We start from the raw sequence: 24,691 nt of genomic DNA, 5'->3' as shown, positions 1-24,691 counted from the left end.
ATCTCCCTTATCAACATTTGAACCTTCGAGAGCTCTTTGTCGCATAATGCTTTCCACATGCCTCATCCTTTCAACTTCCGCTGCCACCTCAACTTTTATTTCTTTGTTAGTCTTCTCAACCAAGACTCCTTTTCCTTTATCTTTAACATTCGAAGGAGCTGCATTCTTTGGCGAAGAAACATTTGAAGAAACAACATTCCCAATTACAATACCTTTTGTACTAGGTCTTGAAATTGGTACAGTTGTAGTCACAGTCGAAATGACTGGAGCAGCTGAAACTATTGTTGGTTTGACCACAGCTTTCGAAGGATAAACTTTTCCCACCACCTTCGAATCTTCTGATTTCTTCTCATGTTCCCCAGCCTTTGCTTGAACCACCTTTTCTCCCCCTTGCACCCCTGTGACAGTAGGTGGGGCATCTGAAACGTTCGGTAAAAGGCTTGAGATTCGAAGTAATGGAGTAAGATGTTTTTGAAGAATGGCTTCGAAATGAACAAATTTCTGGGAAAGAAATTCTTGAGAGATAATCGGAGAAGATGATTTCGAAGAAATTTCTTTGAGTTCTTTCAGCAGCTTCACCAACTCTCCGAAATGTTGTTCTTCTGTGGCTGAAAGAGAGATCATCTGAGGATTCTCTGGTTCGAACATCTTGACACATTGAACAACTGCATCACAAATGATATCGATCTTCTGATGTGCTGATTCATATCCCTGTTGAATATGCTGAACTTCCTTCATCATTTCTTCACGAAGTTCACGAATCTGCATATTAACATCTTCTCGAACCTTCTTCACTTCCTGTACGAAGAGCACATGACGCTCCTTCATAATAACTAGCACCTTGCCCATTTCCTTCATAAGAGAATCAACTTCCAAGATATTGATTCCAGTACTTCCTACATTCGCTTGAGATTGCAAGATAGAATTCAATTTTGAATTCAATATCTTGAACTGCTTCATCGTCATCAGCATATGGTCCGGAAAATCCTCTTCTGCTTCGTCAAAGGAAAGAGCTTCGAATGTTCCTCCAAACCCTTCGTTGTCAGTTTCCTCATCAATCGCCATTGTTTCAGCAACAGGTGATGATGGATTTGGTGGATCGGTTGATTGTGTTGAAAAGATTGTAGTGAAAGGTTGATCCATAATGGATTGGAATGTAGGAGAATCAGTTGTTGAAGTAACCTGTGGTAAAGACATTGGTTCAACAAGCTTTATATCAGCAGGCTTCGAGATTTCAATAGACTGAAGGATTTCTTCTTCTTTTGGAATTTCAACTTCAGGAGTCTCAGGCACTTGATCCATCATTCTCCCCCTTTTTATAATCAAAAAATTATTATAAAACCCACTAAGGATGAGAAGCGCCCGAGGAATAATCTTCACAATGCTCCTCCTCGATGTGTACCAAAAATGAATCACCAAAAATCTTGCACGGAAAAACAATCACGAAAAAGTCACAAAATTTTTCAATTTATGAAAAATTTTGACTTTTTGGGTGAAAGTTGCAACATTTTTCAAAATCCGGGTAGAAATTGTCACTTTCTGAAACTTGCAGGGACCCGTTGCGTCCAAAACAGCCAAATATGCAAAACTCTCCCCCTTTTTCAAATCTGGGTAGAAAGCGTCAATTTGCACAAACTGTAGGGACCAGAAATGAACATTCTTCAATTTTCAGCAAAATATAGTCCTTTTTCAAATTTGGGTGAAAACTGCCAAAAATTCGAAACTTGTGTTAATTTTCGAAGTGTCAACAAATCGAAGGTTCAGGGGCTGTTTTCGAAACTTTGTCATTTGCTCAATTCTTTCGAAGACCCCAATTCACGAAGACTTTATCATATGCAAAACTAACGAAACACCACGGACCATTTTCGAAACTTCATGTTTTCCTTATAAAATCATCAGCACCCTTCGTAAAGCAACCCTTCGTTACTTGAACACAAGATAAAAAAAACAAGGCTTCGTTTTTATCATCCAGGAAGGCTTCGAATCTAAATCAGCATCATATACCCTTTACAATTCTTCGTTCCGATCACAAACACAGGAACCCTTCGAAATCAAACCCAAAATCCAGATTATCTACTTCCAGTTCATTCCAAAACCATGGATCATTACAGTTCTCCCAAAATCATCAGTTCTTCGTATCAAAAACACAAACACAGGAACCCTTCGCTTTTTCATTCAACTATAAAATCGTCAATAACCCTACCGATTCAAGAAACGATTTCCAGTTCATTATCATACGAGATCCTTATCAGCTTTCCAAATACCCTTCGTATGTTTACGATCAAAATCAGCTTTCCAAATGTTCGTTCTCACAGCCTTTATCCTTCGAAATCAAATACAGTTCATCATACCGTTCAATTCCAAATCCTTCGAAGAAATCGATCGTTAACCCTTCCATCGATCCAAAAATAAAATTCTTCAAAATCAAATTCCCGATTCTTCATTCGTTAATCATTCCAAATTTGTTTGTTTCTCAGTTCATGAATATCATTACAAAGCCTTCGTCATTCAAAGCAAAGTTGATCATGATAAAGAATTCATAAACATACTTAGCTTCTCAAATGCGCAATATTGAATACTTCAAACCAACATCTACATTCAAATCTTAATGCCCCAAAATCATATTCGATTTCCAAAAATCGTTTAAGAGGCGAATATAAACTGTGTTTCACATCAAGAACCGATTTCGAAATTAACCTCCAAATTGAATATGATTTCAACATCCAAATCTTCAAAACAACTTTTATCTATCGATTTCTTCTAACAATTCCATGAATCAACCCTTAGAAATCATGTTTGACTTTTTCTGTAATTGACTTTTCTAAGTCAAGAATCAATAAACAAGAAATTGTTGATTCTAATGGCCAATTTTAGATCAAAACTTGATTATCCAAACATTCTTTACCTCCTTCAAGTGTTCTTGGCCATGATCATTAAAATCAAAGAACCAATTTCACGATTTTAACACTTGAATTGGAACACAATCAACTTTTGTAATATAACAACTCTCACATGAAATCGATTATACAGTTCCGGATTATCATCCAAGCTTAATCGACTAAAAGAAACGATGAGAAGATAACGAGAATAGAATGATCAAAAGTCGATTCAAGAACATCAATCGTACAACCATTTGAAGAGAGTGATTATATCAGGAACGAGTTTAATAGATCATACGCTGTAAACGAATTTGGTCTCACGATCATGAACAGTAATATCTCAAATATTGGGCTCAAATCGAGGTCATGAACAGTAAGTAGATTAATTGATTGGGCTTCGAATAAAAGTATTAAAAAAAAAATTTGAATCACATCAAACATATGGATTTGGAATTGGATTGGGCTTTGATCAACACAAAAAATTATTGGATCATCAATGAGGTTGAAACAGATTAGATCCAACGAAACAAATCGATCAAAAATGAAAAATGCAAAGCACGAATTGAAATCATGGACGTTTTGGAATCCATTTGAGAATTTGAGATACCTTTTTGACGAATCGAGTTCCATTTTCGACAAACGAATCAAATTTGGAAGATCTTGGTTCTTTTGTTGGAATGAGAAAATCTCCAAATCGAACATTGTACCACCCACCATGCGAGATGTACAACTCGTTCTTCGTGTTCTTCGTGTTCTTCATCAAACCAAGAACATCTTCAAAAGAACCACCAACACTTTTGGGTTTTGACTTCAAATTTAATTCAACACTTGGAGATTTTTGCTTTAGAACCCAAATTTGCTTCACGGATTTTGGCTTCACAACATATGACGATTTTTGTGAGTAAACCCACTTGTTTTTCCGATTCATCTTCTTCTTCTTTTTCTTTCTCATCTTTTTGCATCTTGAAGACTTGACTTCATGAACAAACCCACTTTCAACAACATGAACATTTTGAGTTTGAATCAAATCTTTTGGAGTTTGATACTTGTGATTTTCTTGGATCACCGGTTTCCGATAAGGAATCATTCCTTCAAACGAATCACAAGAACACAAAATATCATCGGTTTGAACTCCAATTGAGCAAAAAACTTTTTCATCATGAGAATCAACTTGAACTCCTTTTTCTTGAACATCAAGAACATCACATTGAACTCCATTGTCAAGAACTTCAACAAACTTAAGAGCACGAAGATCATTTGGGTTTTCAATTAGAGAAATGTATTTCTTATTGAACAAATCTCTTTCTTCTCCTTCTTTTTGATTTCTACTACGAACTAATATGGACAAGGCAATTTTATTCAACCATGTAATCTTACAAATTGGTTGAAATACCAAGCTTCCATGATCATCCTTCAAACCTCCATAAGAAACCAAATTACCCCATGAAATCAATTTGCTTAACAACAACCCATAAAATTGATCTTCATTGACTTTGTATTTCACATCTTTAACGATCACAATCCAAGAATCATATGGCAAACCCACCATGATCACAAAAACTTGAAGAATTCTAGAGAGAGAAAGTGATTTTGAATGGGTTTTCTAGAGAGATAAAGTGATACAAACAAGTATTCTAGAGAGAGAAAGTCGAATTATGGATCAAATCAAAGAAAAATTCGACTTCTAGAACACAAAAAAACACTCTCTAAACACGAAGATCAATGAAGAAAAAGAATCACCAAATCAAAATAGCCATCAAGGATCAATTCTTGATGAAAATCAAGAACACCCGCTCTAATACCAATTGTAGTTGTCTTGATTCTGATGGCATGTGCGGAATTAGAAAGATCTAGTGATTCATCATACAAATTCAAGAACACAAGGAATAAATAAATATGTGTAAGCTCATATTAGATCTAGAAAGGATATACAAATGGGTTTGTACAAGTTTTCTCTCTCTAGTCTAACACTCCAAATAGTTCCTTACATAATGGGAGTCACTCACTTCCTATTTATAGGAAAGACTCAACCCATTTACACATACAAGAGAGTAAGCCTAAAACACTACATCCAAGAGTAACTTTGCACCCTAAAAACTTCTCATTGGGCCATAGGGCCCAAAAGTCCAGACCCATCCTCTTAGGGCCCACAATCCTAATTTTCCCAATCTGCATGCGTACGCACGGCGTACCGGGCATGTACACCCAACATACGCTGGCCTTGACCAAGACGGGGAGTTTGACCCAGTACGTGCAGCGTACCAAGGAGTACGCCCAGCGTACTGGCCAGCTTCTTTGGAACTTTATTCATGACTTAATCCGTTAAGTCTTTACGTCCAAACTACAGATCGAGGTCCTTTTAGACCTCCTAAACCATAAAGTCACGAACTTTACGTGCTTGCATGCAAGGTTGGGGTAAAAACATGAATTTAGTCCATTATACCAACTTTAAGACCATCTAGCCCTTGCATGGTTTTTGGCTTAACCACCAAGATCCGATTTTTATGACCCTAGGTGCTTCTAAGTGTCCACAAGGACAGCTCTTAAGCTCTGGAACCAACAATACTCAAACACTCCCAACAATGGGGTCTAAAAAGGACATAAAACCCCCCAATAAACAAATCTAAGCATACAATGGTCAAGTATGGAGCTTGATACCTCAGAAGAGTCAGAAATGGTGTCAATCCTCTAGATCTATAAGCTCTTGGTGGATCCTTGCTTCTTCTTCAAGCTCCTTTCTTCTTTTCTCACTAAAATAACACACAAACACTCTTAAATGGCTTCTAGAACACAAAGTCACACAAAGGCAGCTAGGGTTTTCGTGGTGGTTGGGTAAGAGTGAAGGGAGGCTGAACCAACAGGGGTTATGTTCTTTATATAGGTAGCAAACTATAATTTTTAGGGTTTAAGGATATGAACACGTACGTTGGGCGTACTCCTGGTACGACAGGCATACGTGCTTGGCCTCCGCGCTTCCTTTCCACAAATACGTTGGGCTTACACGGCAATGTACGCCCCACGTACGCAGCTTCCTCAGCCCACTAACAAGGCCCAAAGGTCAAGCCCAAACCAAACCACACCACATTTCAATTAGGATGAATAATAATAATACCTGGAAAATCCCAGATGCTACACCCCTTTTATTTGCTTTATTTACTTATATAACTTTAATAGGTAATTTTCATTGTTATTTCCATTCCCTGGGTTCGATACCCGACTCACCTGAACTATCCTATTAATCGATTAGGTACACTGCCTATCGCGTATTAATTAGTCTAGATTATTTGGTTTTAAAACTAGTACTTGAAATACGTATCGGTTGGCCATGTTAGTTCCAAAAGGAAACCTCAACATGCCACACAACTCCTTTATGGGCAATCCAAGTTTTTCATATCAAAATCAGAGTTAACTGATCATATGCACATATTAGCTAGTTGACTAACCTTAGTCAACTCTTAACTCAATAAAATTCCATTTTACTTCAATATGTTAGTTTACAACGTACATTGGATAATTGCTCTTCTAATAGTTTAGAATGTAGTGGTTGGAGGAACGTCAGGAAGAGCTTTATCAAAGGCATGATCGTTCTTTTCGTTTATGAGAACTATTTCCAAACTATGAATTTGGACAAGATTAATCATCCTAATAGCTTATCTTTTTAGAGGTTTTAAAGTAGTAAATGTAAATGGATAAGATTGTTGACATCATTCAATGTCAATTTCCATCAAAGTTTGTTTTATTAATCCTTAGAAAGTAGTTACCTAAAATAAATTTAATTAACAAGACTATGATCCTTATTTGGCTCCATGATGTGTAAAGGGTCATCATAAACACACCATAAAGTTATTTAGGTAAGCAATACTATTTTCCAATTTCAATCGCTATTAAATTACTAGATCTTTGAGATTCATTGATTGTCAATGACATGTTGATCTCAAATTATGTTCATCTCAAATTTTATGACGGGGTCGTCGCGGATCATAGAACAAATGGTGAACCAACCATGCAAAGATATGTAGTCCTCGACTCAAGCAACAATTGAGATTTGTGAGTTCAACATAATTCTCAACTATACTATCAGATTGATGTGTCGGTTAACCACACGAACATCGTCAATAGATTTAAAGAAAATATGCATTCTTCATGGATAACATATGATTTACGTTTTTAATAAAACGAGATTTTGTTTTATACTTTTAAGTTAATACTTTTAACTTGAACATTATCCTATCAAACCCTTTCGGTAACTCTACTCTCAAATCACAAAGAGGTGGTAAGGGTGTTAAGCTTAAAGTGCTTTTAAAAGCTGACCTCATTCGAAATCAAAAAGATCTCCTTAAATCTCTATTATATCATTAAAGTGTGTGATCCTAGTCATGATAAGACAGATAATGGGCGTGTTTGGCAAAAGTAGTTGGTAGCTAGAAGCGGGTAGCTAGTAGCTGGTAGCGGGTAGCGTGTAGCAGGTAACTGGTAGCAGGAAGTTGTAACTTTTATTTGTGATATGAGTGTTTGGCAAAAGTAGCTGGAAGCTTTTGAAATATATAAAATTACATAAAAGGACAATTGATTAAAAATAAATAAATATATAAATATATTTTTAAGGGTGATTATGGAAATTTATTTCAAAAGCTCAGTAGCGTTTTGTTAAATGCTACATGAAGTAGCTTTTATATTTAGAGCGTTTTGTTTAAACTAAAAACAAAACGCTTGTACTACCAAACAAAGTTTTTTGTTTAAACTAGAACGTTTTGTGAAAGACTAAAAGTTAGAAGCTTCCAAACGCTTCCAAAAACTCCGTGTCAAACACGCCCAATATCAATATTTAAACATGCAAGGACGCATGTTATAAATTTCTTATAAATATGATAGATACTATTCTAGTACATATATATAGGGGTAAATTTAAACTATTTTAAATTGAAGTGTCTAATATAAATTCTAATCAAAATGAGAGGACGCATTATAATTAATTTGATATTAGTTTAATATTCAATTTTAAAATCTCTATTTAAACAATATTCAAATTAATTTAAATATTCAAATTTAAATTTGATATTTAAATAATATTTAAATTAATATATATATATATATATATATATATATATATATATATATATATATATATATATATTCAAATTTAAATCTCTTTTTGAAGAATATTTATATAAGGTAAATATTAAGATAATCAGTATTAGGTAATATTGTTATATTCTATAAGGCAATTATCTAAAAATTAAATTTATTTTCTATTTGAAAACAATAAGGAAAGCTAAAACATGGGAAACCCTAGTTGATATGTGGCGGGATGCGGCACCCAACGACTCCAAGTTTTTTCAGTTCGTTTCTTATATCAAAATTTTCAAACAAGATAATTCAAATTAGTTTGAATCAAAGATAATAATGCAACTAATCATGAACTAAGGCTCTGATACCACTGTTGGGTTTTCTATGCATCTAAACATACAATCATGCGCAATGGAAACATAACAGTAATTTTATGTGTTCATGCACTCTAAGGATCTAAGTTTCATGTTGTTACTGCTACTCTACTAAAACATAAAGTATGGTCAATTTCATAAACCCTAAGAGGGTTACAAATCGTCACATATAGATGAGTGAAGAGAATTTATGAATTTGTCAAGCCAAGGTGCAAGAAATCATGAGATCTCTTGAGCCTATTTATAGCATTGGATTCATTCCTTAGATTTGTCTCTCATCTTGTGTGACATGGAAACCAAATTAGAATATCACCTCCTATCTCATATGGATGGAGTGAATTTCGTCCAACTCTATTTTCTTAAGGGTTTTGGAACATTCCAATTATCCAACTATTGATTAATTAATATTAAATCCTTTTAATTAATTAAAACTATTTAATTAATTCTCAAAATAATTTTTAATTGGTTTCTAATTAATTATTAAAACATAATAATTAATAAACTATTTTTTTTATTCTATTCAATTTGAGTTATGAGGGCAACCCAAAATGACTATGCTACTATTAAAAATATTTTTAATAATTAATAATCTTGAACACTTTTTTCAACAATATAATGTAAATATGTAAATGATCACCAAGTTTCGCATCGTGTTGGGTTTTGCAAGAATATTTGTACCTGATGAGGCTAAAAAAAGTTTGTCAATTTGTCGGAGGTTTACGGTGGAACTATAAGCGTTACTTTCATAGAACCTTCCTATCATGTGCTTTTGGAGAGCCACATAGAGATACATGAATATCATGAGATACATATACATGATCATGATCATTTGCATGGTATAGGTTTTGTGAAGGATGAATAATTTTTAACCATGTGGAGATGTACGGAGATAAGAGATGCATTGAGACTAGTGTTGCGCAAGGCATGTGTCTATATCATACAATACAATATTGTTATACATCGTCAGTTTTAAATATTAAAGCTATATTTTATATTCGGTGTATTTTGAAGTTAAATCTAATGTCTCACGTGAAGAGCTTCTATAAGATTTAAAGAGAAGATGGGCTTTAGAGTTCTTTATGTAAATTGTTGATTTTATATGATGGTTGGCTAAAGCTACTTTCTCCATACTATTTTTTCGATATGCCACTTAGATGACAAGTGTCCGTGAGAGTATTTGAGATTAATAAAGATCGTTAGTTACTTAGAAAACAAACCGAGATGGCCGTGGGGATAGTAGACATATTAGTTCTAGCTAGTTTGCCTTTTATATTGCTCGGATATCACTCCAATAAATGAGAGAATTACTTGCAACAAGCCCCAGCCGCTAAAAGTGGCGTTTGTCGCCTCTAATACTTTTAGCAGCGACGCATTGTCGCTAAAAGGTTACGGCTGATGCTTTGTTGCTAATACTCCAAATGTCACCGCTAATAAGCGCGCGTCGCCGCTAAAGGATAATCGCCGTTAATAACCAAGTGTCGCCACTAAATGTGTCGCCGGTATTGATATTTTCCATTTTTGTATTGTATTTCACATTAAAATTGAAAAGAACTATATAAAAAGTATAAAAACTGCTATGATATTAATTAATCTAATCGAACATCCTTCCATTCCAAAATATTAATTCAATGTCCGTTTAAAATACTCATCCAATTTAACATAATGTAAAATATCCAAAATACTAGTCTAAAATACTTACACAACAAAACATTACAAAAATCCTACAAGTAGTTACTCATCATCATCGATCTCCTCGTTTCCTCCGGTTTCATTTCGTTGTGGCAACGAACGAAACCAATCTTCAAGTGTGGCACTGCATGTTGGATCATTTAACATTGTTTGAAGCATGTCTAACTACAAAGAAAACAATATAGTCTTATAAGTCAAACCAACATTATAACATTATAACATTCTATGTACAAGCGAAGTACAAAATATAACATTCTACTATAACTAAACTTAGGGAAATATAAGCAAAGTACAAAATATGTTACCAAATAGACTTAAACATACATGTTGCACATATTGCATATAACACATTATAGCAGTGTACTTTTTCCATTTTTTTCCATTATAACATTATACTCTCATAAACTAACAATTACCAAACTACAAAATACCAATATGTCAAACTAGAATCAAATTAACAATTACTAACATATAAACTATTACTAAACTAACAATTACCAACATTTGAAACAATTATCAAAATTAAATAGTCTTGTGACATGTGATTGTGGCGGTGGTTGTGTCAGTGGTTGTTCCTGATCGTACATCGACACAACCGTAGAAGATTTATACCCGATGCCTTTGATATGGCCTCGTAGAACACCCAATATTATTTCAAAACAATTTTGTATATATCCTTTGGTGTTAGATCGTTGGCTTCAAAAGAAGCTTAAGTTTTTTGACTGGTCTCATGGAGTAAAGCAGTATATTTTCAAAAAATGATAAACATCATAAAAATTAGATTACTAAATACTCATTGACGATATAAACACTTAAATGAAAATACAAATTAACCGTTTGCATATTGTTGCTCGACTGTAGGACTACTAAATACCCCTTGACAATCAGTATTAGCCTTACAAAATGCTTCGATTCAAGTGATGTCATATTTAACATTAAAAATTAGATTAATTATAATTTAAATAAACAATTAAATATATCATAATTTACTTCTTTGAAATGGGCATTGTTATACGAGCATGATCCCCTTCTGTTTACAACTTGTTCTTGTGCATGGACTCCTTTGTTTGACGTTGAACGCTTTAAAAATTCAGGTGTTTGAAAATTTTCAACTGCTTGCGCCTAATATTCATGTGAGACACCCTCGAGGGGGGTGGCTAATGCCCTTGAGATATCTACAAGCCCCCCGTCATTTTGAAAATAATTGTGCGCTTTATTTTTCCATCCTCTATAAAGCTTTTTATAGTCGCATCAGTGCTCTGTAAGAACTGAGCACACTCAGGATCCAAGTTAGTCTTATCCAAATCAAACTTATTTACATATACAAAAAAGTTAGTTAATATCAATCACAACTAAACTAAAAATATTATCCAAGTTACATTTAGATGCACGACTGTGGCAATCCTTAATGCGGGGGAAACATTGTCCCAACCAGATATGCTTAAAGGGATGTTCATCCACATATACCTCCCAATCTCATGGGTAAACCAATTATCATGCTTCCCGACAGAGGAATATGTGAGCTCATTGTCGAAATCCAAATCTACGGGTTTTCCCTTGTTTACACGTATCAGCTTTGATAGTTGGATGTTTTTTGATAGACCTCTTCTTTTTTTATGAAGCTCGGCTGAAATATATAATTAAAAATATTAGTCACGATATCTTTTAATAAATGAACAAAAGTAGCTAATAAATATATCATAACAAGACTTACCATCATGTTCGTGTTGTCCACGACCAAAGCCAAATGTAGGTGGTGGATCCTCGGCTGCATCACCTCCACATCCCTAGCCCATAACATTCAGCATCATGTAGAAGAGAATCGTCCAACTAAACCCCATATATAGCCTGCAAAATTACAAGATGTAAAATATAGAAACACAATATGAATAAAAGTTAGCCTGTTACAATATGAATAAAAGTTACACATATTGCACATACAAAAATAATACATTTCTTGTAACATCCATAAAAATCATGCCAAATTTAAACTTTTTAAAACATTTCAAAACCAATGATTATTACAAAACTTGTTTCCAAAATAGTATAATGTCATAGTATCCCATAATCAAATCATAAATCATGAAATATGAGGAGTTGTACGATCACGCCTTCGCCTTCCCACGATCATCAGAAGTACTTGAAACAATAATCAATAAATGTAAGCTCGAAGGCTTAGTGCGTTACCCCCAAAATACCAACGCCATAAAACATATCAATAACATATAAGCAAACAACATGCATAATGAGTGTCACACCCCAAAACCGGAACGGCGGAAACGTTCTGGGGTGGATGACGTCATGTCAAGTATCACAACACATGCATTATAGTAATCAAAGTACAACAAAACATTGCATTAATAGTAATAGTTTTACATGGTTTACATTACAACATAATAAAGTATATAAACAAATATAATAAGAACAGCATGGTACTAGGCTATCTTCATCAACAGCTCCGGGGATGTACCTGTCTAATTGCTGACCTGAGATTACAAGTTATTTGAAAAGCGAGTATCAGCATTTTTACAAATGCTGGTGAGTTCATAATCATTTAGTGGCATTTCATTCAAATAACTTAGTAAAGAAATAGTTTAAGAGGTTTCAGTGTATTAGAGTCCTTTCCAGAAAATCCTATATTTTCTTTAAGTAAAGCAGCCTTCTACCAAGACTGGCAGTGATGTGTGGTAAAAATTAGTTTTCCCTAAATTGCTATCATTATCAAAATACTGAATTTGATTATTGAGGAAAGCAAACGACATCAGGGGATATCATATGCCTCAGTAGTGAAGACTGCTGACTAAGGCAAGGAATCATATACCACAGGAGAACGTCGAACTAACGACACGCCTGGTTCAGTCTAACGAGTAGAGACTCAGACCCTAGAAGGTACCAAATGAAGGATACAGCTGGTAAGGTCTACAACAGTGAAAGACAGACCCCAGACAGTATCAAGTGAAAGATACGTCTTGTAAGGTCAAAACAAGGATAACAGACCCCAGACAGTATCAAATGAAAGATACGTCTTGTAAGGTCAAAACAGATAACAGACCCCAGACAGTATCAAATGAAAGACACGTCTTGTAAGGTCAAAACAGATAACTGACCCCAGACAGTATCAAATAAAAGACACGTCTTGTAAGGTCAAAACAGATAACAGACCCCAGACAGTATCAAATGAAAGATACGTCTTGTAAGGACAAAACAGTGTGACTCTGAAAATGAGTTACCAGCATAAAGTGTAAATTGCCGGTGAAATACCGTTACCTTAAAGCCATGAATTATAAGGTAACCCGGGATACTCGTAACCATACTATCCGACACTAGAGTACCAGACGCCCTACAAGCGTCTATATAATGTGACATTTGTCACCCCTTGGCTTGGTGAGCCGTGGACTGTAGCTAGCAGTCAGGGTGCGGGGGTGTCAATCCCGTATAAATCTATACACACAATGTCCGCTCTCCCTACAGGAGACTCTGGTTACCAACTAGACGAAGGAGAAGGCCGTGTCCTAAAGATGCATCCCAAATAGTGGGTTTCTAATGAAAGTGCTGAACTAGAGGTAGAGACTTCCCAATAGTGGGTTTCTAATGTAAGTGTAGACTTGAGGTAGAGACTCTTAACTGAACTGACCGAAGTAACCCGTATGCCTAAGCTTGTATACATAGTATATAACTAATGAATCAAATGACCTTCGGATGGACATCCGATCCCACCAGACCACATCTCAACGAAGAAAAGGAAATAGGGCGGACAATCCTTACTAAGTCCTTCAACCATTATTTATATGCATCTACACAAGCACCAACATACATCTAACTATGCTTGAATGGGTATTAAGTGGAATCATACAGTGAAATATCCGAGTCGTGAAGTATAAGCGTACAGTGGATCATCCGAGACGTGATGTATAAGCGTACGGGGTGGGATAATCGAATCGTGAAGTATAAAAGTACCAATTATAAGTGTATTATGAAGCAGAGACGACAATAAGTGAAGTAAGAACGTCTATCAAGTATAAGAGGCTACAAGTATAAGCGATATAGTGACAAAATCCGGTATAAGTGTATCGCGAAGTGAAAGCATTATCGAGTAGGAATTTAAAATAAGTAAAAGTGAAGCAACAGTAACTAACAAGTAAAAGCATTCATGAAAGTCTTGGAAAACCTTAATACTCAGGAAAATCGCATTTGTATTCTTTATAAAATAAGTGTGAAAACCTTTAGAAATCTTTGGGAATCTTTTATAAATCAGTTTGAAAATGGATCTTTGATAAGCAATAAAAGTAAGGACTTGAACAAGTGAAAAACCCTTTTTGGAAAGCCATTTATAGTGTCCTACTCGGTAAAACAGTGTTCAGTGGTAAAATCTGGTGCATGCGGGTTATCAATCACATGTGATTGATATGATAACTGGCATGTTTAACTTGTAATCCCCCCTATAAAACATTTAAAAGCATTTAAAAGGTTCATTCAGGGGTATGAACTCACCTGACGTAAGTAGGTCCAACGAAGGTGCCGTTTGGGCGTTCGGTGTCACGCAAGGACTTGAACACACACAATGACCTATTTAACATATGGTAACATATGTTCACATACAATTAGTATATTTAATACTAATTAAACAAATATACGCGCTCACAGGAGCGGAAAACACTTTGGCTAAGTGTTTGGGTGTCCCGGGTAGCGTTTAAGGGTGTGTATGGCTAAGGAATGGAGTTTACCTTCCAAGAATAAACCCTTATAACATAGTTTACGGCCCAGGAACTACTCACCATGAGTTTACGGCTGTAAACTCATGGTGATGGGTTCTAGGGTGTTTTAAGGCTTCTACTAGTATCATAGAATTATTCCAAGCACTTTTCCTAAAAGGCATGAGTGGATTTGAGGCTCCTAAGGGCACTTTATAGGAGTTTACGGCCTAGGGACACTCCCATGGGAGTTTACAGTCGTAAACTCTCAATCTTTGAGTTTAGTGAAGTTTTAAGCCCCCTATGCCTTTCTAGTAATTTCTAATGAAGTATGATGCTATTTTGGGGATTTAAATCTAACATTTGCAAGTGTTTTGGGGAGTTTACGGCCTAGACACTAGCTTGGGCCGTAAACTCCTCTTTACCCCTCCATTTCATGTTTTTAAACCCTTAAATCCTTCCTAGTATTTTATGGTAAATGTCTAAGGTCATTTGGGGGGACAAAACCAACATTTTGGCTTGGTTTGGGGAGTTTACGGCCTTGACACATGTCTGGGCCGTAAACTCCTATAGATCCTCCTATTTTAATTGTTTAAGTGCTCTAAACCCAAGAGAATAAGTCCCTAATTTATGTGATAAGCCCTAGTGTGGTTTGGGAGTGTTTTGGAGGCATTTTAACATAGTTTTGAGGGGTTTACGGCCTAAGCTTGTGCTTGGGCCGTAAACTCACTTTTATGCCCTAAATCATTGAGTTTTAATGTTTAAACACTCCTAGGCTAATACCTTAATTTATTTCCAAGCCTTTAGGGACATTTGGGGGTCATTTTGGCCTCTTTTTAGGTGTTTACGGCCTAAGGAGGAGCTTAGGCCATAAACTCCTTTTCCATTGCTTCTAAGTCCGATTTTTGGGCTATAAACACCAATCATAATGTTTAGAATAGGCTAGGGTAAGCGGACTTACAATTTGGAAGCGTTTGGTTGCGGATTCGGGGCGAAAACGGGTCTAGAGAGAGAGTATAGAGAGAGAGTGTAAAAAGTCTCCAATGGACTCCACTCACCCTTATATAGGTTTCCAGGTCGGGGCTCAGTGGAATTTTACCCGATACTACCGTTAAACGGGGCTTTTGGTCGCACCCGATTTAATGGTCGTAATAATAAAACTTGACATTTTCCAAATGAATGGAAATGTGTGTCCTGTGTTTTTATTTCCTTTTATCATGACTTAACAGCATGTTAAAGGTAACCAAATGGAATGTTTATCAAATTGACGCCCTCTAATTAACGGAACTTCTATACATTGGAATATTCCGTTAACGGTAACGGGGAAATGTAACGGGACAACTTGGGTTGTCACATCATCCCCTCGTTAGAGGGAATTTCGTCCCGAAATTTAGGTCTAGGCAAGGAAGTAGGTATGAATGTTCAAGTAGAGATGAGGGAGTACTTCCTATATGGTTCTCCTCGCATTCCCAAGTGAACTCCAGTCTGTGTTTGTCATTCCGACAGACCTTCACGTACGGGATGCGGATTCCGTCTAGATAACTAGTGGGTTCTAACATGTGTATCTATAGGGTTAGAGTTCTCAATGGATTCTATCAAGATGATTGAGACACGGAGAGGGTTTTCGGGAAATCACGTATCAAGTCTAAGAAGTGGATCGATCGGGTGTGAATCTTGTGGCATATCCGAAGGTAGTAGCGACCTAAAAAGGGTTGGACCAAGTCTCCATGGGGATTCTCATATGGTCCTAAGCTCTCGGAAGGGTAGAGCTTTTCAGTACTTAGAACATAGTGTACTTCTATGGCAAGATCATCACTGGCGTGATCGCCATTCCAAAGTTCCTAACGTTCTCTCTCGTATTGGTAGTGTAGTCCCTCAGGTTGGTTCTTAGGAATCTCAAGTGGTATTCAATTTCGTGTTTTCTGCCAATTGGCTGATAGAGGCTTTCTAGATCGTCGAGTGGGTTGCGTGACTATGGTTATCGGTTTGCTGTAGAGTGTCTATCTCAAGCTTGTGCAACATGGACCTGCACTAACGAACCTTGAGATACGGAAACCCTGAGGGTCGGGGAGATAGGGTTTCACCAGACAAGTGTTGGACTATCTCGGGAGGTGGTTCTACTATCTCTGCGTGAGATAGTATTCGTGGAACACCTATTAGTCTAAGGAAGCTCTAAGACTGTGGTTTATTTTAGTTTGGAAAGTGCATGCTCCTGCATAACCCTTCGACTAACACCAGGACTGGTGTCAAGTCTATAACCTCTTCGGGATCAGGGTATGAGGCTTAACGCAACTACGTTCGCACTTTACCAAGTATTCTTGGCTGTGAAGGTTATCCCGTGGTTCTCGGTATCCTAGTGTTCACTTCAGAGAATGCATTTTATCGTCTACTGGGCAACGACGAATTCCTCCATGATAGAGGGTGGAGGATGATAAGCACCACTTGTCTATAACTGGGTGGACGAGGTGCATGAGTAGTGCGAGCATCTACTGCAACTACTCTCCCAAAGGTTCTGAGTTTTCTCGGTCGAGGTCAAATCTAGTGGGTATAGGGTCTTCATCACTCGGGACTTTACTAGTTCATCCCGCAGTGGTTCTCTTGACTCCGGCTCCTATGTTATGGAATAGAGTGAAAGCGTTTTGCGAAGAGGTTCGTGGTAGAACTCATGCTTGGCTTAACCGTCAATACTTGATGGATGCCAGCAGTATACCTGGTTATAGTGGTCAGCCTCCGGAGTTCTATTCTCTGGGTTCACGAACCTGAAGTGCGAGGTGCAAAGGGTCTCCCGGGGGAATCTAAGGGGTATGCCTCGGGTGGTTGTCGTTTTCTGAGGTATCTGCAGTGTCTTCCGCTTCGGTGTTTATCTGACTACGAGAGGTCGGTCCACAGTACATGGTACCCTCCCTTGGGTACTTCAGAAGGTTTGAGATAAGAAGGACGATTGACGGGTCGCATTAGGTTTGATTATTTGTGTTAGGTTTAGGTTCAGGAGAACCTTTATGTTGACATGGTTATGGAGAAAGTTCTTTTTGCACAACACTAAGGGCGTACACATGGTTGCACGAAGTCAAACCATGATCAATAGAGTCGTCGAAGTTGGCACACTTCGACATGATATAAAGTGAAGATTGATAGAGTCATGTGCCGAACAGGCACACAAGTTCTAGGCATCTCGGGGTTTCGTCCTATGTATCACTACCGCGGATACTTGGACCAATAGAGTCGACGCGGAACTATAGAGAGTTCTAAGTGTTTCCGAATAGAGCATCTTTTCATGAACGGATTCTCACAAGGCATTTCTATAATCGCCTCACATATACTAGTCATGTATATTTAAGGTGGGGAGGACTGTTGACTGAGCGACCCCGCCCTTAATCCACAACCAAACGAGGAACAGGAAATGAGGCGGCATTCGCTCACACTAGGTCTGTCCATCTTAAATATACATGGTCGTAACGTATATGTTTAGCCATTATAGTTTTATCTAATGAATTTTAAATTTTATAACAGTGCTGCGACTTTCGCCTTACTGGAAGGAATTTATATTTGTATTAGTCTTTTATTGTTCTTAGTTTAGTTATCCGAGATTGAGAGATGTACCAAAATCTAACGAGTTTCCTTGCCTCTTCTCCCTAAGCAGTAGTGTCAGGTCCTTCTGTGTTTTTGTCTTTCTTTTCGGTTGGGCAGTCCCTCTTGAAGTGTCCCATTTTACCACATAGGTGGCAAACTGTACGGGTCGCCACATTGGTGGTTGATGTAATGAACTCAACCGGGGTTCTGCAGACGCGAGCAGTATGCCCCAACATGTGGCACCTAGCACAATAGAGTTCCCGGCAGGCACCATGATGATGGTAGCTGCACTTGCTGCAGTGGGGAAGGTCTCCTAGGTATGGTCTTCTTGAGGTCGGGAAGGAAGGATTGACAGGGGTATAGACTACCTCAGCTCGTTGTCCTTCGGAAGGTCCTTGAGCCGAGGTACTTCCCTCCTCAATCTTGAGTTTTCTCTTTAGTGGATTCGGTGGAGGTTCTCGGGTGGCTGAGTGTGGAAGTGTTGGCTGCTGCTGTCTATCGCCAGGATTGGAAATCCCGACAGGGCCCTTGCTAACATTGGCGGTGTTAGCATTCAGGTGAGCCATGACAGCTGCTACGGCTGCTAAGACTGCAACTTGGAACGTAGCTTCATCGAATAAGAGAGCAGGTTTCTTGCTTGTGGATTGGTTACGCTTCTTCGGTGGCATGGTTTTCCTATACGGAAAGGAATGCAAATCAATGAGAGACGATGGTTAACCCTGGACATTTCTGTCCTGATCGTATTAGACATAAATTTTCCCGTGCCTCGGGTACTGGTTGTCTAAATGTCGGCCTACATCCCTATGATGTAGTCCTGGTAATCAAGGTAGGAGTATGAGTATTGGAAAAGGCCATAAGATGCAAGTCGTTCCTACTAAGTTACCATTTACACTGGGAAAGGCTTCACTCTCCGGCCTGGAGAGATTTGAGAACGGTTTGGAATGAAACTGCGGAAAGAGAGGCTCACAAGGGCAGATGGCTAAAATTCTCTCATTAGAGATGCGGGGATCTGCCTTATTCGTGTAACTGGCAACGGGAAATGATGATTTACCTAACACATAGCGTGAGTAGTGTAGCCACTAACTCACTAAATTGTATTATTTTATGGGTGAATTATCGTGACGAGTACGAGGAAAAGACAATTCCCGGGTTTCATGTATTGGCTACCTCGGTCTGCCTCGTATCTTTGTCTGGAATCGGCGTTGGTTTCCTTCGGTTAGTTTCCTAGGGTTCTCTTCTCGTATGGGCATATTGAATCTCTATTCCGCCTTCCTTCTGATTCCAACTGTGGGTGTCATCACTTCATGATGGATGACTGGGAATCTCCGAAGTTTAGGCGAATCTCTCACCACTGTCCCTAAAAGAATATGGGCTCTTGGTGCATTCAATAGTCTCGAACCAGTTCATTTACTTCCGAACAGGAAATCTTCTCAATGAATCTCCTCGGGGTCGGAATCAACTCTTCTGTCAAGCACTGAAGTGGGTAGGGTTTTCTACAGGGTTCGCGCGAGAATGGAAATGTCTAAAGAATCCTAAGAGATTATTAACATTTCACTGTATGATCCATATCGAGTCCTGCTACGATTACACAGGGTGTACAAATCATGTATAGCTTAGATCCGATAGGCCTTCGAATATGTGATACTACTCTAGAACCACATCCCAACGAGGAAAAGGAAATAGAGCGAAACCACACATTTTCAGCCTATGGGGTCCTTATTATATATAACCTTGGGAGTACACCCTCTGTAGTTGTAGGTATATCAATAAGGATCTTTTTAGTTATTCACGCAAGGTTGGTTATGGATCCTAAAATACCCCTATGGTATTTTAATTCTTGGTTGTTTCTTATTTTTTGATTATCATTCTGGGATTAGTGTGAATCTTTTAGCGTTCTAAAATACTCCTATAGTATTTTAACTTTATGTTTGGCTCTAACAATCCTAATTGGTAAGTTTCAGACCTGTTGCACACCACTACCACTCCCGAGCACACGTTCATCGCATCTCGAATAAATGTAGTTGATCAGGTTACATTTATTCCAGCTTACGATTACATAATTGCCCAGGTTTGACTGTAGGGTTCAACATCCGAAGACTTTTATTATTGTTCTTCTTGTGATACTTTTGTTCAAGTGCTTAGATTCTAGATGTTATTATACTTTGGTAAAATATGGTTATATTTTAAAGTATAATTCTTGGTCAGAGTGTTTTATCCCATTGTGTTTATAGGTTGTATATCTTTTATGAATTGATATACTTAGCTCACTATAAACAATGCTCTGATACCAATCTGTCACACCCCAAAACCGGAACGGCGGAAACGTTCTGGGGTGGATGACGTCATGTCAAGTATCACAACACATGCATTATAGTAATCAAAGTACAACAAAACATTGCATTAATAGTAATAGTTTTACATGGTTTACATTACAACATAATAAAGTATATAAACAAATATAATAAGAACAGCATGGTACTAGGCTATCTTCATCAACAGCTCCGGGGATGTACATGTCTAATTGCTGACCTGAGATTACAAGTTATTTGAAAAGCGAGTATCAGCATTTTTACAAATGTTGGTGAGTTCATAAGCATTTAGTGGCATTTCATTCAAATAACTTAATAAAGAAATATTTTAAGAGGTTTCAGTGTATTAGAGTCCTTTCCAGAAAATCCTATATTTTCTTTAAGTAAAGCAGCCTTCTACCAAGACTGGCAGTGATGTGTGGTAAAAAATAGTTTTCCCTAAATTGCTATCATTATCAAAATACTGAATTTGATTATTGAGGAAAGCAAACGACATCAGGGGATATCATATGCCTCAGCAGTGAAGACTGCTGACTAAGGCAAGGAATCATAGACCACAGGAGAACGTCGAACTAACGACACGCCTGGTTCAGTCTAACGAGTAGAGACTCAGACCCTAGAAGGTACCAAATGAAGGATATAGCTGGTAAGGTCTACAACAGTGAAAGACAGATCCCAGACAGTATCAAATGAAAGATACGTCTTGTAAGGTCAAAACAAGGATAACAGACCCCAGACAGTATCAAATGAAAGATACGTCTTGTAAGGTCAAAACAGATAACAGACCCCAGACAGTATCAAATGAAAGACACGTCTTGTAAGGTCAAAACAGATAACTGACCCCAGACAGTATCAAATAAAAGACACGTCTTGTAAGGTCAAAACAGATAACAGACCCCAGACAGTATCAAATGAAAGATACGTCTTGTAAGGACAAAACAGTGTGACTCTGAAAATGAGTTACCAGCATAAAGTGTAAATTGCCGGTGAAATACCGTTACCTTAAAGCCATGAATTATAAGGTAACCCGGGATACTCGTAACCATACTATCCGACACTAGAGTACCAGACGCCCTACAAGCGTCTATATAATGTGACATTTGTCACCCCTTGGCTTGGTGAGCCGTGGACTGTAGCTAGCAGTCAGGGTGCGGGGGTGTCAATCCCGTATAAATCTATACACACAATGTCCGCTCTCCCTACAGGAGACTCTGGTTACCAACTAGACGAAGGAGAAGGCCGTGTCCTAAAGATGCATCCCAAATAGTGGGTTTCTAATGAAAGTGCTGAACTAGAGGTAGAGACTTCCCAATAGTGGGTTTCTAATGTAAGTGTAGACTTGAGGTAGAGACTCTTAACTGAACTGACCGAAGTAACCCGTATGCCTAAGCTTGTATACATAGTATATAACTAATGAATCAAATGACCTTCGGATGGACATCCGATCCCACCAGACCACATCTCAACGAAGAAAAGGAAATAGGGCGGACAATCCTTACTAAGTCCTTCAACCATTATTTATATGCATCTACACAAGCACCAACATACATCTAACTATGCTTGAATGGGTATTAAGTGGAATCATACAGTGAAATATCCGAGTCGTGAAGTATAAGCGTACAGTGGATCATCCGAGACGTGATGTATAAGCGTACGGGGTGGGATAATCGAATCGTGAAGTATAAAAGTACCAATTATAAGTGTATTATGAAGCAGAGACGACAATAAGTGAAGTAAGAACGTCTATCAAGTATAAGAGGCTACAAGTATAAGCGATATAGTGACAAAATCCGGTATAAGTGTATCGCGAAGTGAAAGCATTATCGAGTAGGAATTTAAAATAAGTAAAAGTGAAGCAACAGTAACTAACAAGTAAAAGCATTCATGAAAGTCTTGGAAAACCTTAATACTCAGGAAAATCGCATTTGTATTCTTTATAAAATAAGTGTGAAAACCTTTAGAAATCTTTGGGAATCTTTTATAAATCAGTTTGAAAATGGATCTTTGATAAGCAATAAAAGTAAGGACTTGAACAAGTGAAAAACCCTTTTTGGAAAGCCATTTATAGTGTCCTACTCGGTAAAACAGTGTTCAGTGGTAAAATCTGGTGCATGCGGGTTATCAATCACATGTGATTGATATGATAACTGGCATGTTTAACTTGTAATCCCCCCCTATAAAACATTTAAAAGCATTTAAAAGGTTCATTCAGGGGTATGAACTCACCTGACGTAAGTAGGTCCGACGAAGGTGCCGTTTGGGCGTTCGGTGTCACGCAAGGACTTGAACACACACAATGACCTATTTAACATATGGTAACATATGTTCACATACAATTAGTATATTTAATACTAATTAAACAAATATACGCGCTCACAGGAGCGGAAAACACTTTGGCTAAGTGTTTGGGTGTCCCGGGTAGCGTTTAAGGGTGTGTATGGCTAAGGAATGGAGTTTACCTTCCAAGAATAAACCCTTATAACATAGTTTACGGCCCAGGAACTACTCACCATGAGTTTACGGCTGTAAACTCATGGTGATGGGTTCTAGGGTGTTTTAAGGCTTCTACTAGTATCATAGAATTATTCCAAGCACTTTTCCTAAAAGGCATGAGTGGATTTGAGGCTCCTAAGGGCACTTTATAGGAGTTTACGGCCTAGGGACACTCCCATGGGAGTTTACAGTCGTAAACTCTCAATCTTTGAGTTTAGTGAAGTTTTAAGCCCCCTATGCCTTTCTAGTAATTTCTAATGAAGTATGATGCTATTTTGGGGATTTAAATCTAACATTTGCAAGTGTTTTGGGGAGTTTACGGCCTAGACACTAGCTTGGGCCGTAAACTCCTCTTTACCCCTCCATTTCATGTTTTTAAACCCTTAAATCCTTCCTAGTATTTTATGGTAAATGTCTAAGGTCATTTGGGGGGACAAAACCAACATTTTGGCTTGGTTTGGGGAGTTTACGGCCTTGACACATGTCTGGGCCGTAAACTCCTATAGATCCTCCTATTTTAATTGTTTAAGTGCTCTAAACCCAAGAGAATAAGTCCCTAATTTATGTGATAAGCCCTAGTGTGGTTTGGGAGTGTTTTGGAGGCATTTTAACATAGTTTTGAGGGGTTTACAGCCTAAGCTTGTTCTTGGGCCTTAAACTCACTTTTATGCCCTAAATCATTGAGTTTTAATGTTTAAACACTCCTAGGCTAATACCGTAATTTATTTCCAAGCCTTTAGGGACATTTGGGGGTCATTTTGGCCTCTTTTTAGGTGTTTACGGCCTAAGGAGGAGCTTAGGCCGTAAACTCCTTTTCCATTGCTTCTAAGTCCGATTTTTGGGCTATAAACACCAATCATAATGTTTAGAATAGGCTAGGGTAAGCGGACTTACAATTTGGAAGCGTTTGGTTGCGGATTCGGGGCGAAAACGGGTCTAGAGAGAGAGTGTAAAAAGTCTCCAATGGACTCCACTCACCCTTATATAGGTTTCCGGGTCGGGGCTCAGTGGAATTTTACCCGATACTACCGTTAAACGGGGCTTTTGGTCGCACCCGATTTAGTGGTCGTAATAATAAAACTTGACATTTTCCAAATGAATGGAAATGTGTGTCCTGTGTTTTTATTTCCTTTTATCACGACTTAACGGCATGTTAAAGGTAACCAAATGGAATGTTTATTAAATTGACGCCCTCTAATTAACGGAACTTCTATACAGTGGAATATTATGTTAACGGTAACGGGGAAATGTAACGGGACAACTTGGGTTGTCACAATGAGCCTTCAGCCTGACTGGACCGCCTCACAGGCCTTTAGTCTATTTGGACCGCTCTTCGAGCCTTCGGCACGTCTGGACCGCCTCGTAGGGCCTACAGCCTATCCGGACCGCTTGTTGGGACTTCGGCCTGACTGGACCGCCTCGCAGACCTTCAGTCTATCTGGACCGCCCTGGGTATGTTGGCCTTCAGCACAAAGCAGGACTGCCTCAACCCAACCCCCAATCAAACAAACATGTGCACATAAATGTCATACGCTAGCATATATAATAGTCAAATTGATCTAACAGATCACTAATCATAGCAACATCCTATAACCAGGATACAGACCTAACCGGTCACT

At 37.9% G+C, this 24,691-nt stretch overlaps 1 protein-coding gene across 1 annotated transcript in view; it reads right to left on the bottom strand.

Annotated features, from left to right (window-relative positions):
• Positions 1–10,051: 10,051 nt before the first annotated feature.
• Positions 10,052–24,691, bottom strand: part of LOC111912651 (disease resistance protein RPV1) — a 26,946-nt gene continuing 12,306 nt past the window's right edge. Inside the window, exons 7-11 of the mRNA XM_023908398.2 lie at positions 11,841–11,857; positions 11,724–11,796; positions 11,477–11,636; positions 10,426–10,429; positions 10,052–10,174 (exon numbers count right to left, since the gene is read on the bottom strand). Of these exons, the coding sequence (XP_023764166.2) occupies positions 10,052–10,174; positions 10,426–10,429; positions 11,477–11,636; positions 11,724–11,796; positions 11,841–11,857 (377 nt within the window). The remainder of the gene's footprint in view (positions 10,175–10,425; positions 10,430–11,476; positions 11,637–11,723; positions 11,797–11,840; positions 11,858–24,691) is intronic.

Source organism: Lactuca sativa, chromosome 1, assembly GCF_002870075.4.
Source record: "Lactuca sativa cultivar Salinas chromosome 1, Lsat_Salinas_v11, whole genome shotgun sequence".
NCBI lineage: Eukaryota > Viridiplantae > Streptophyta > Magnoliopsida > Asterales > Asteraceae > Lactuca > Lactuca sativa.
Note: the sequence above shows the minus strand (reverse complement) of the source record. Positions and strands in the feature narration are given on the sequence as shown.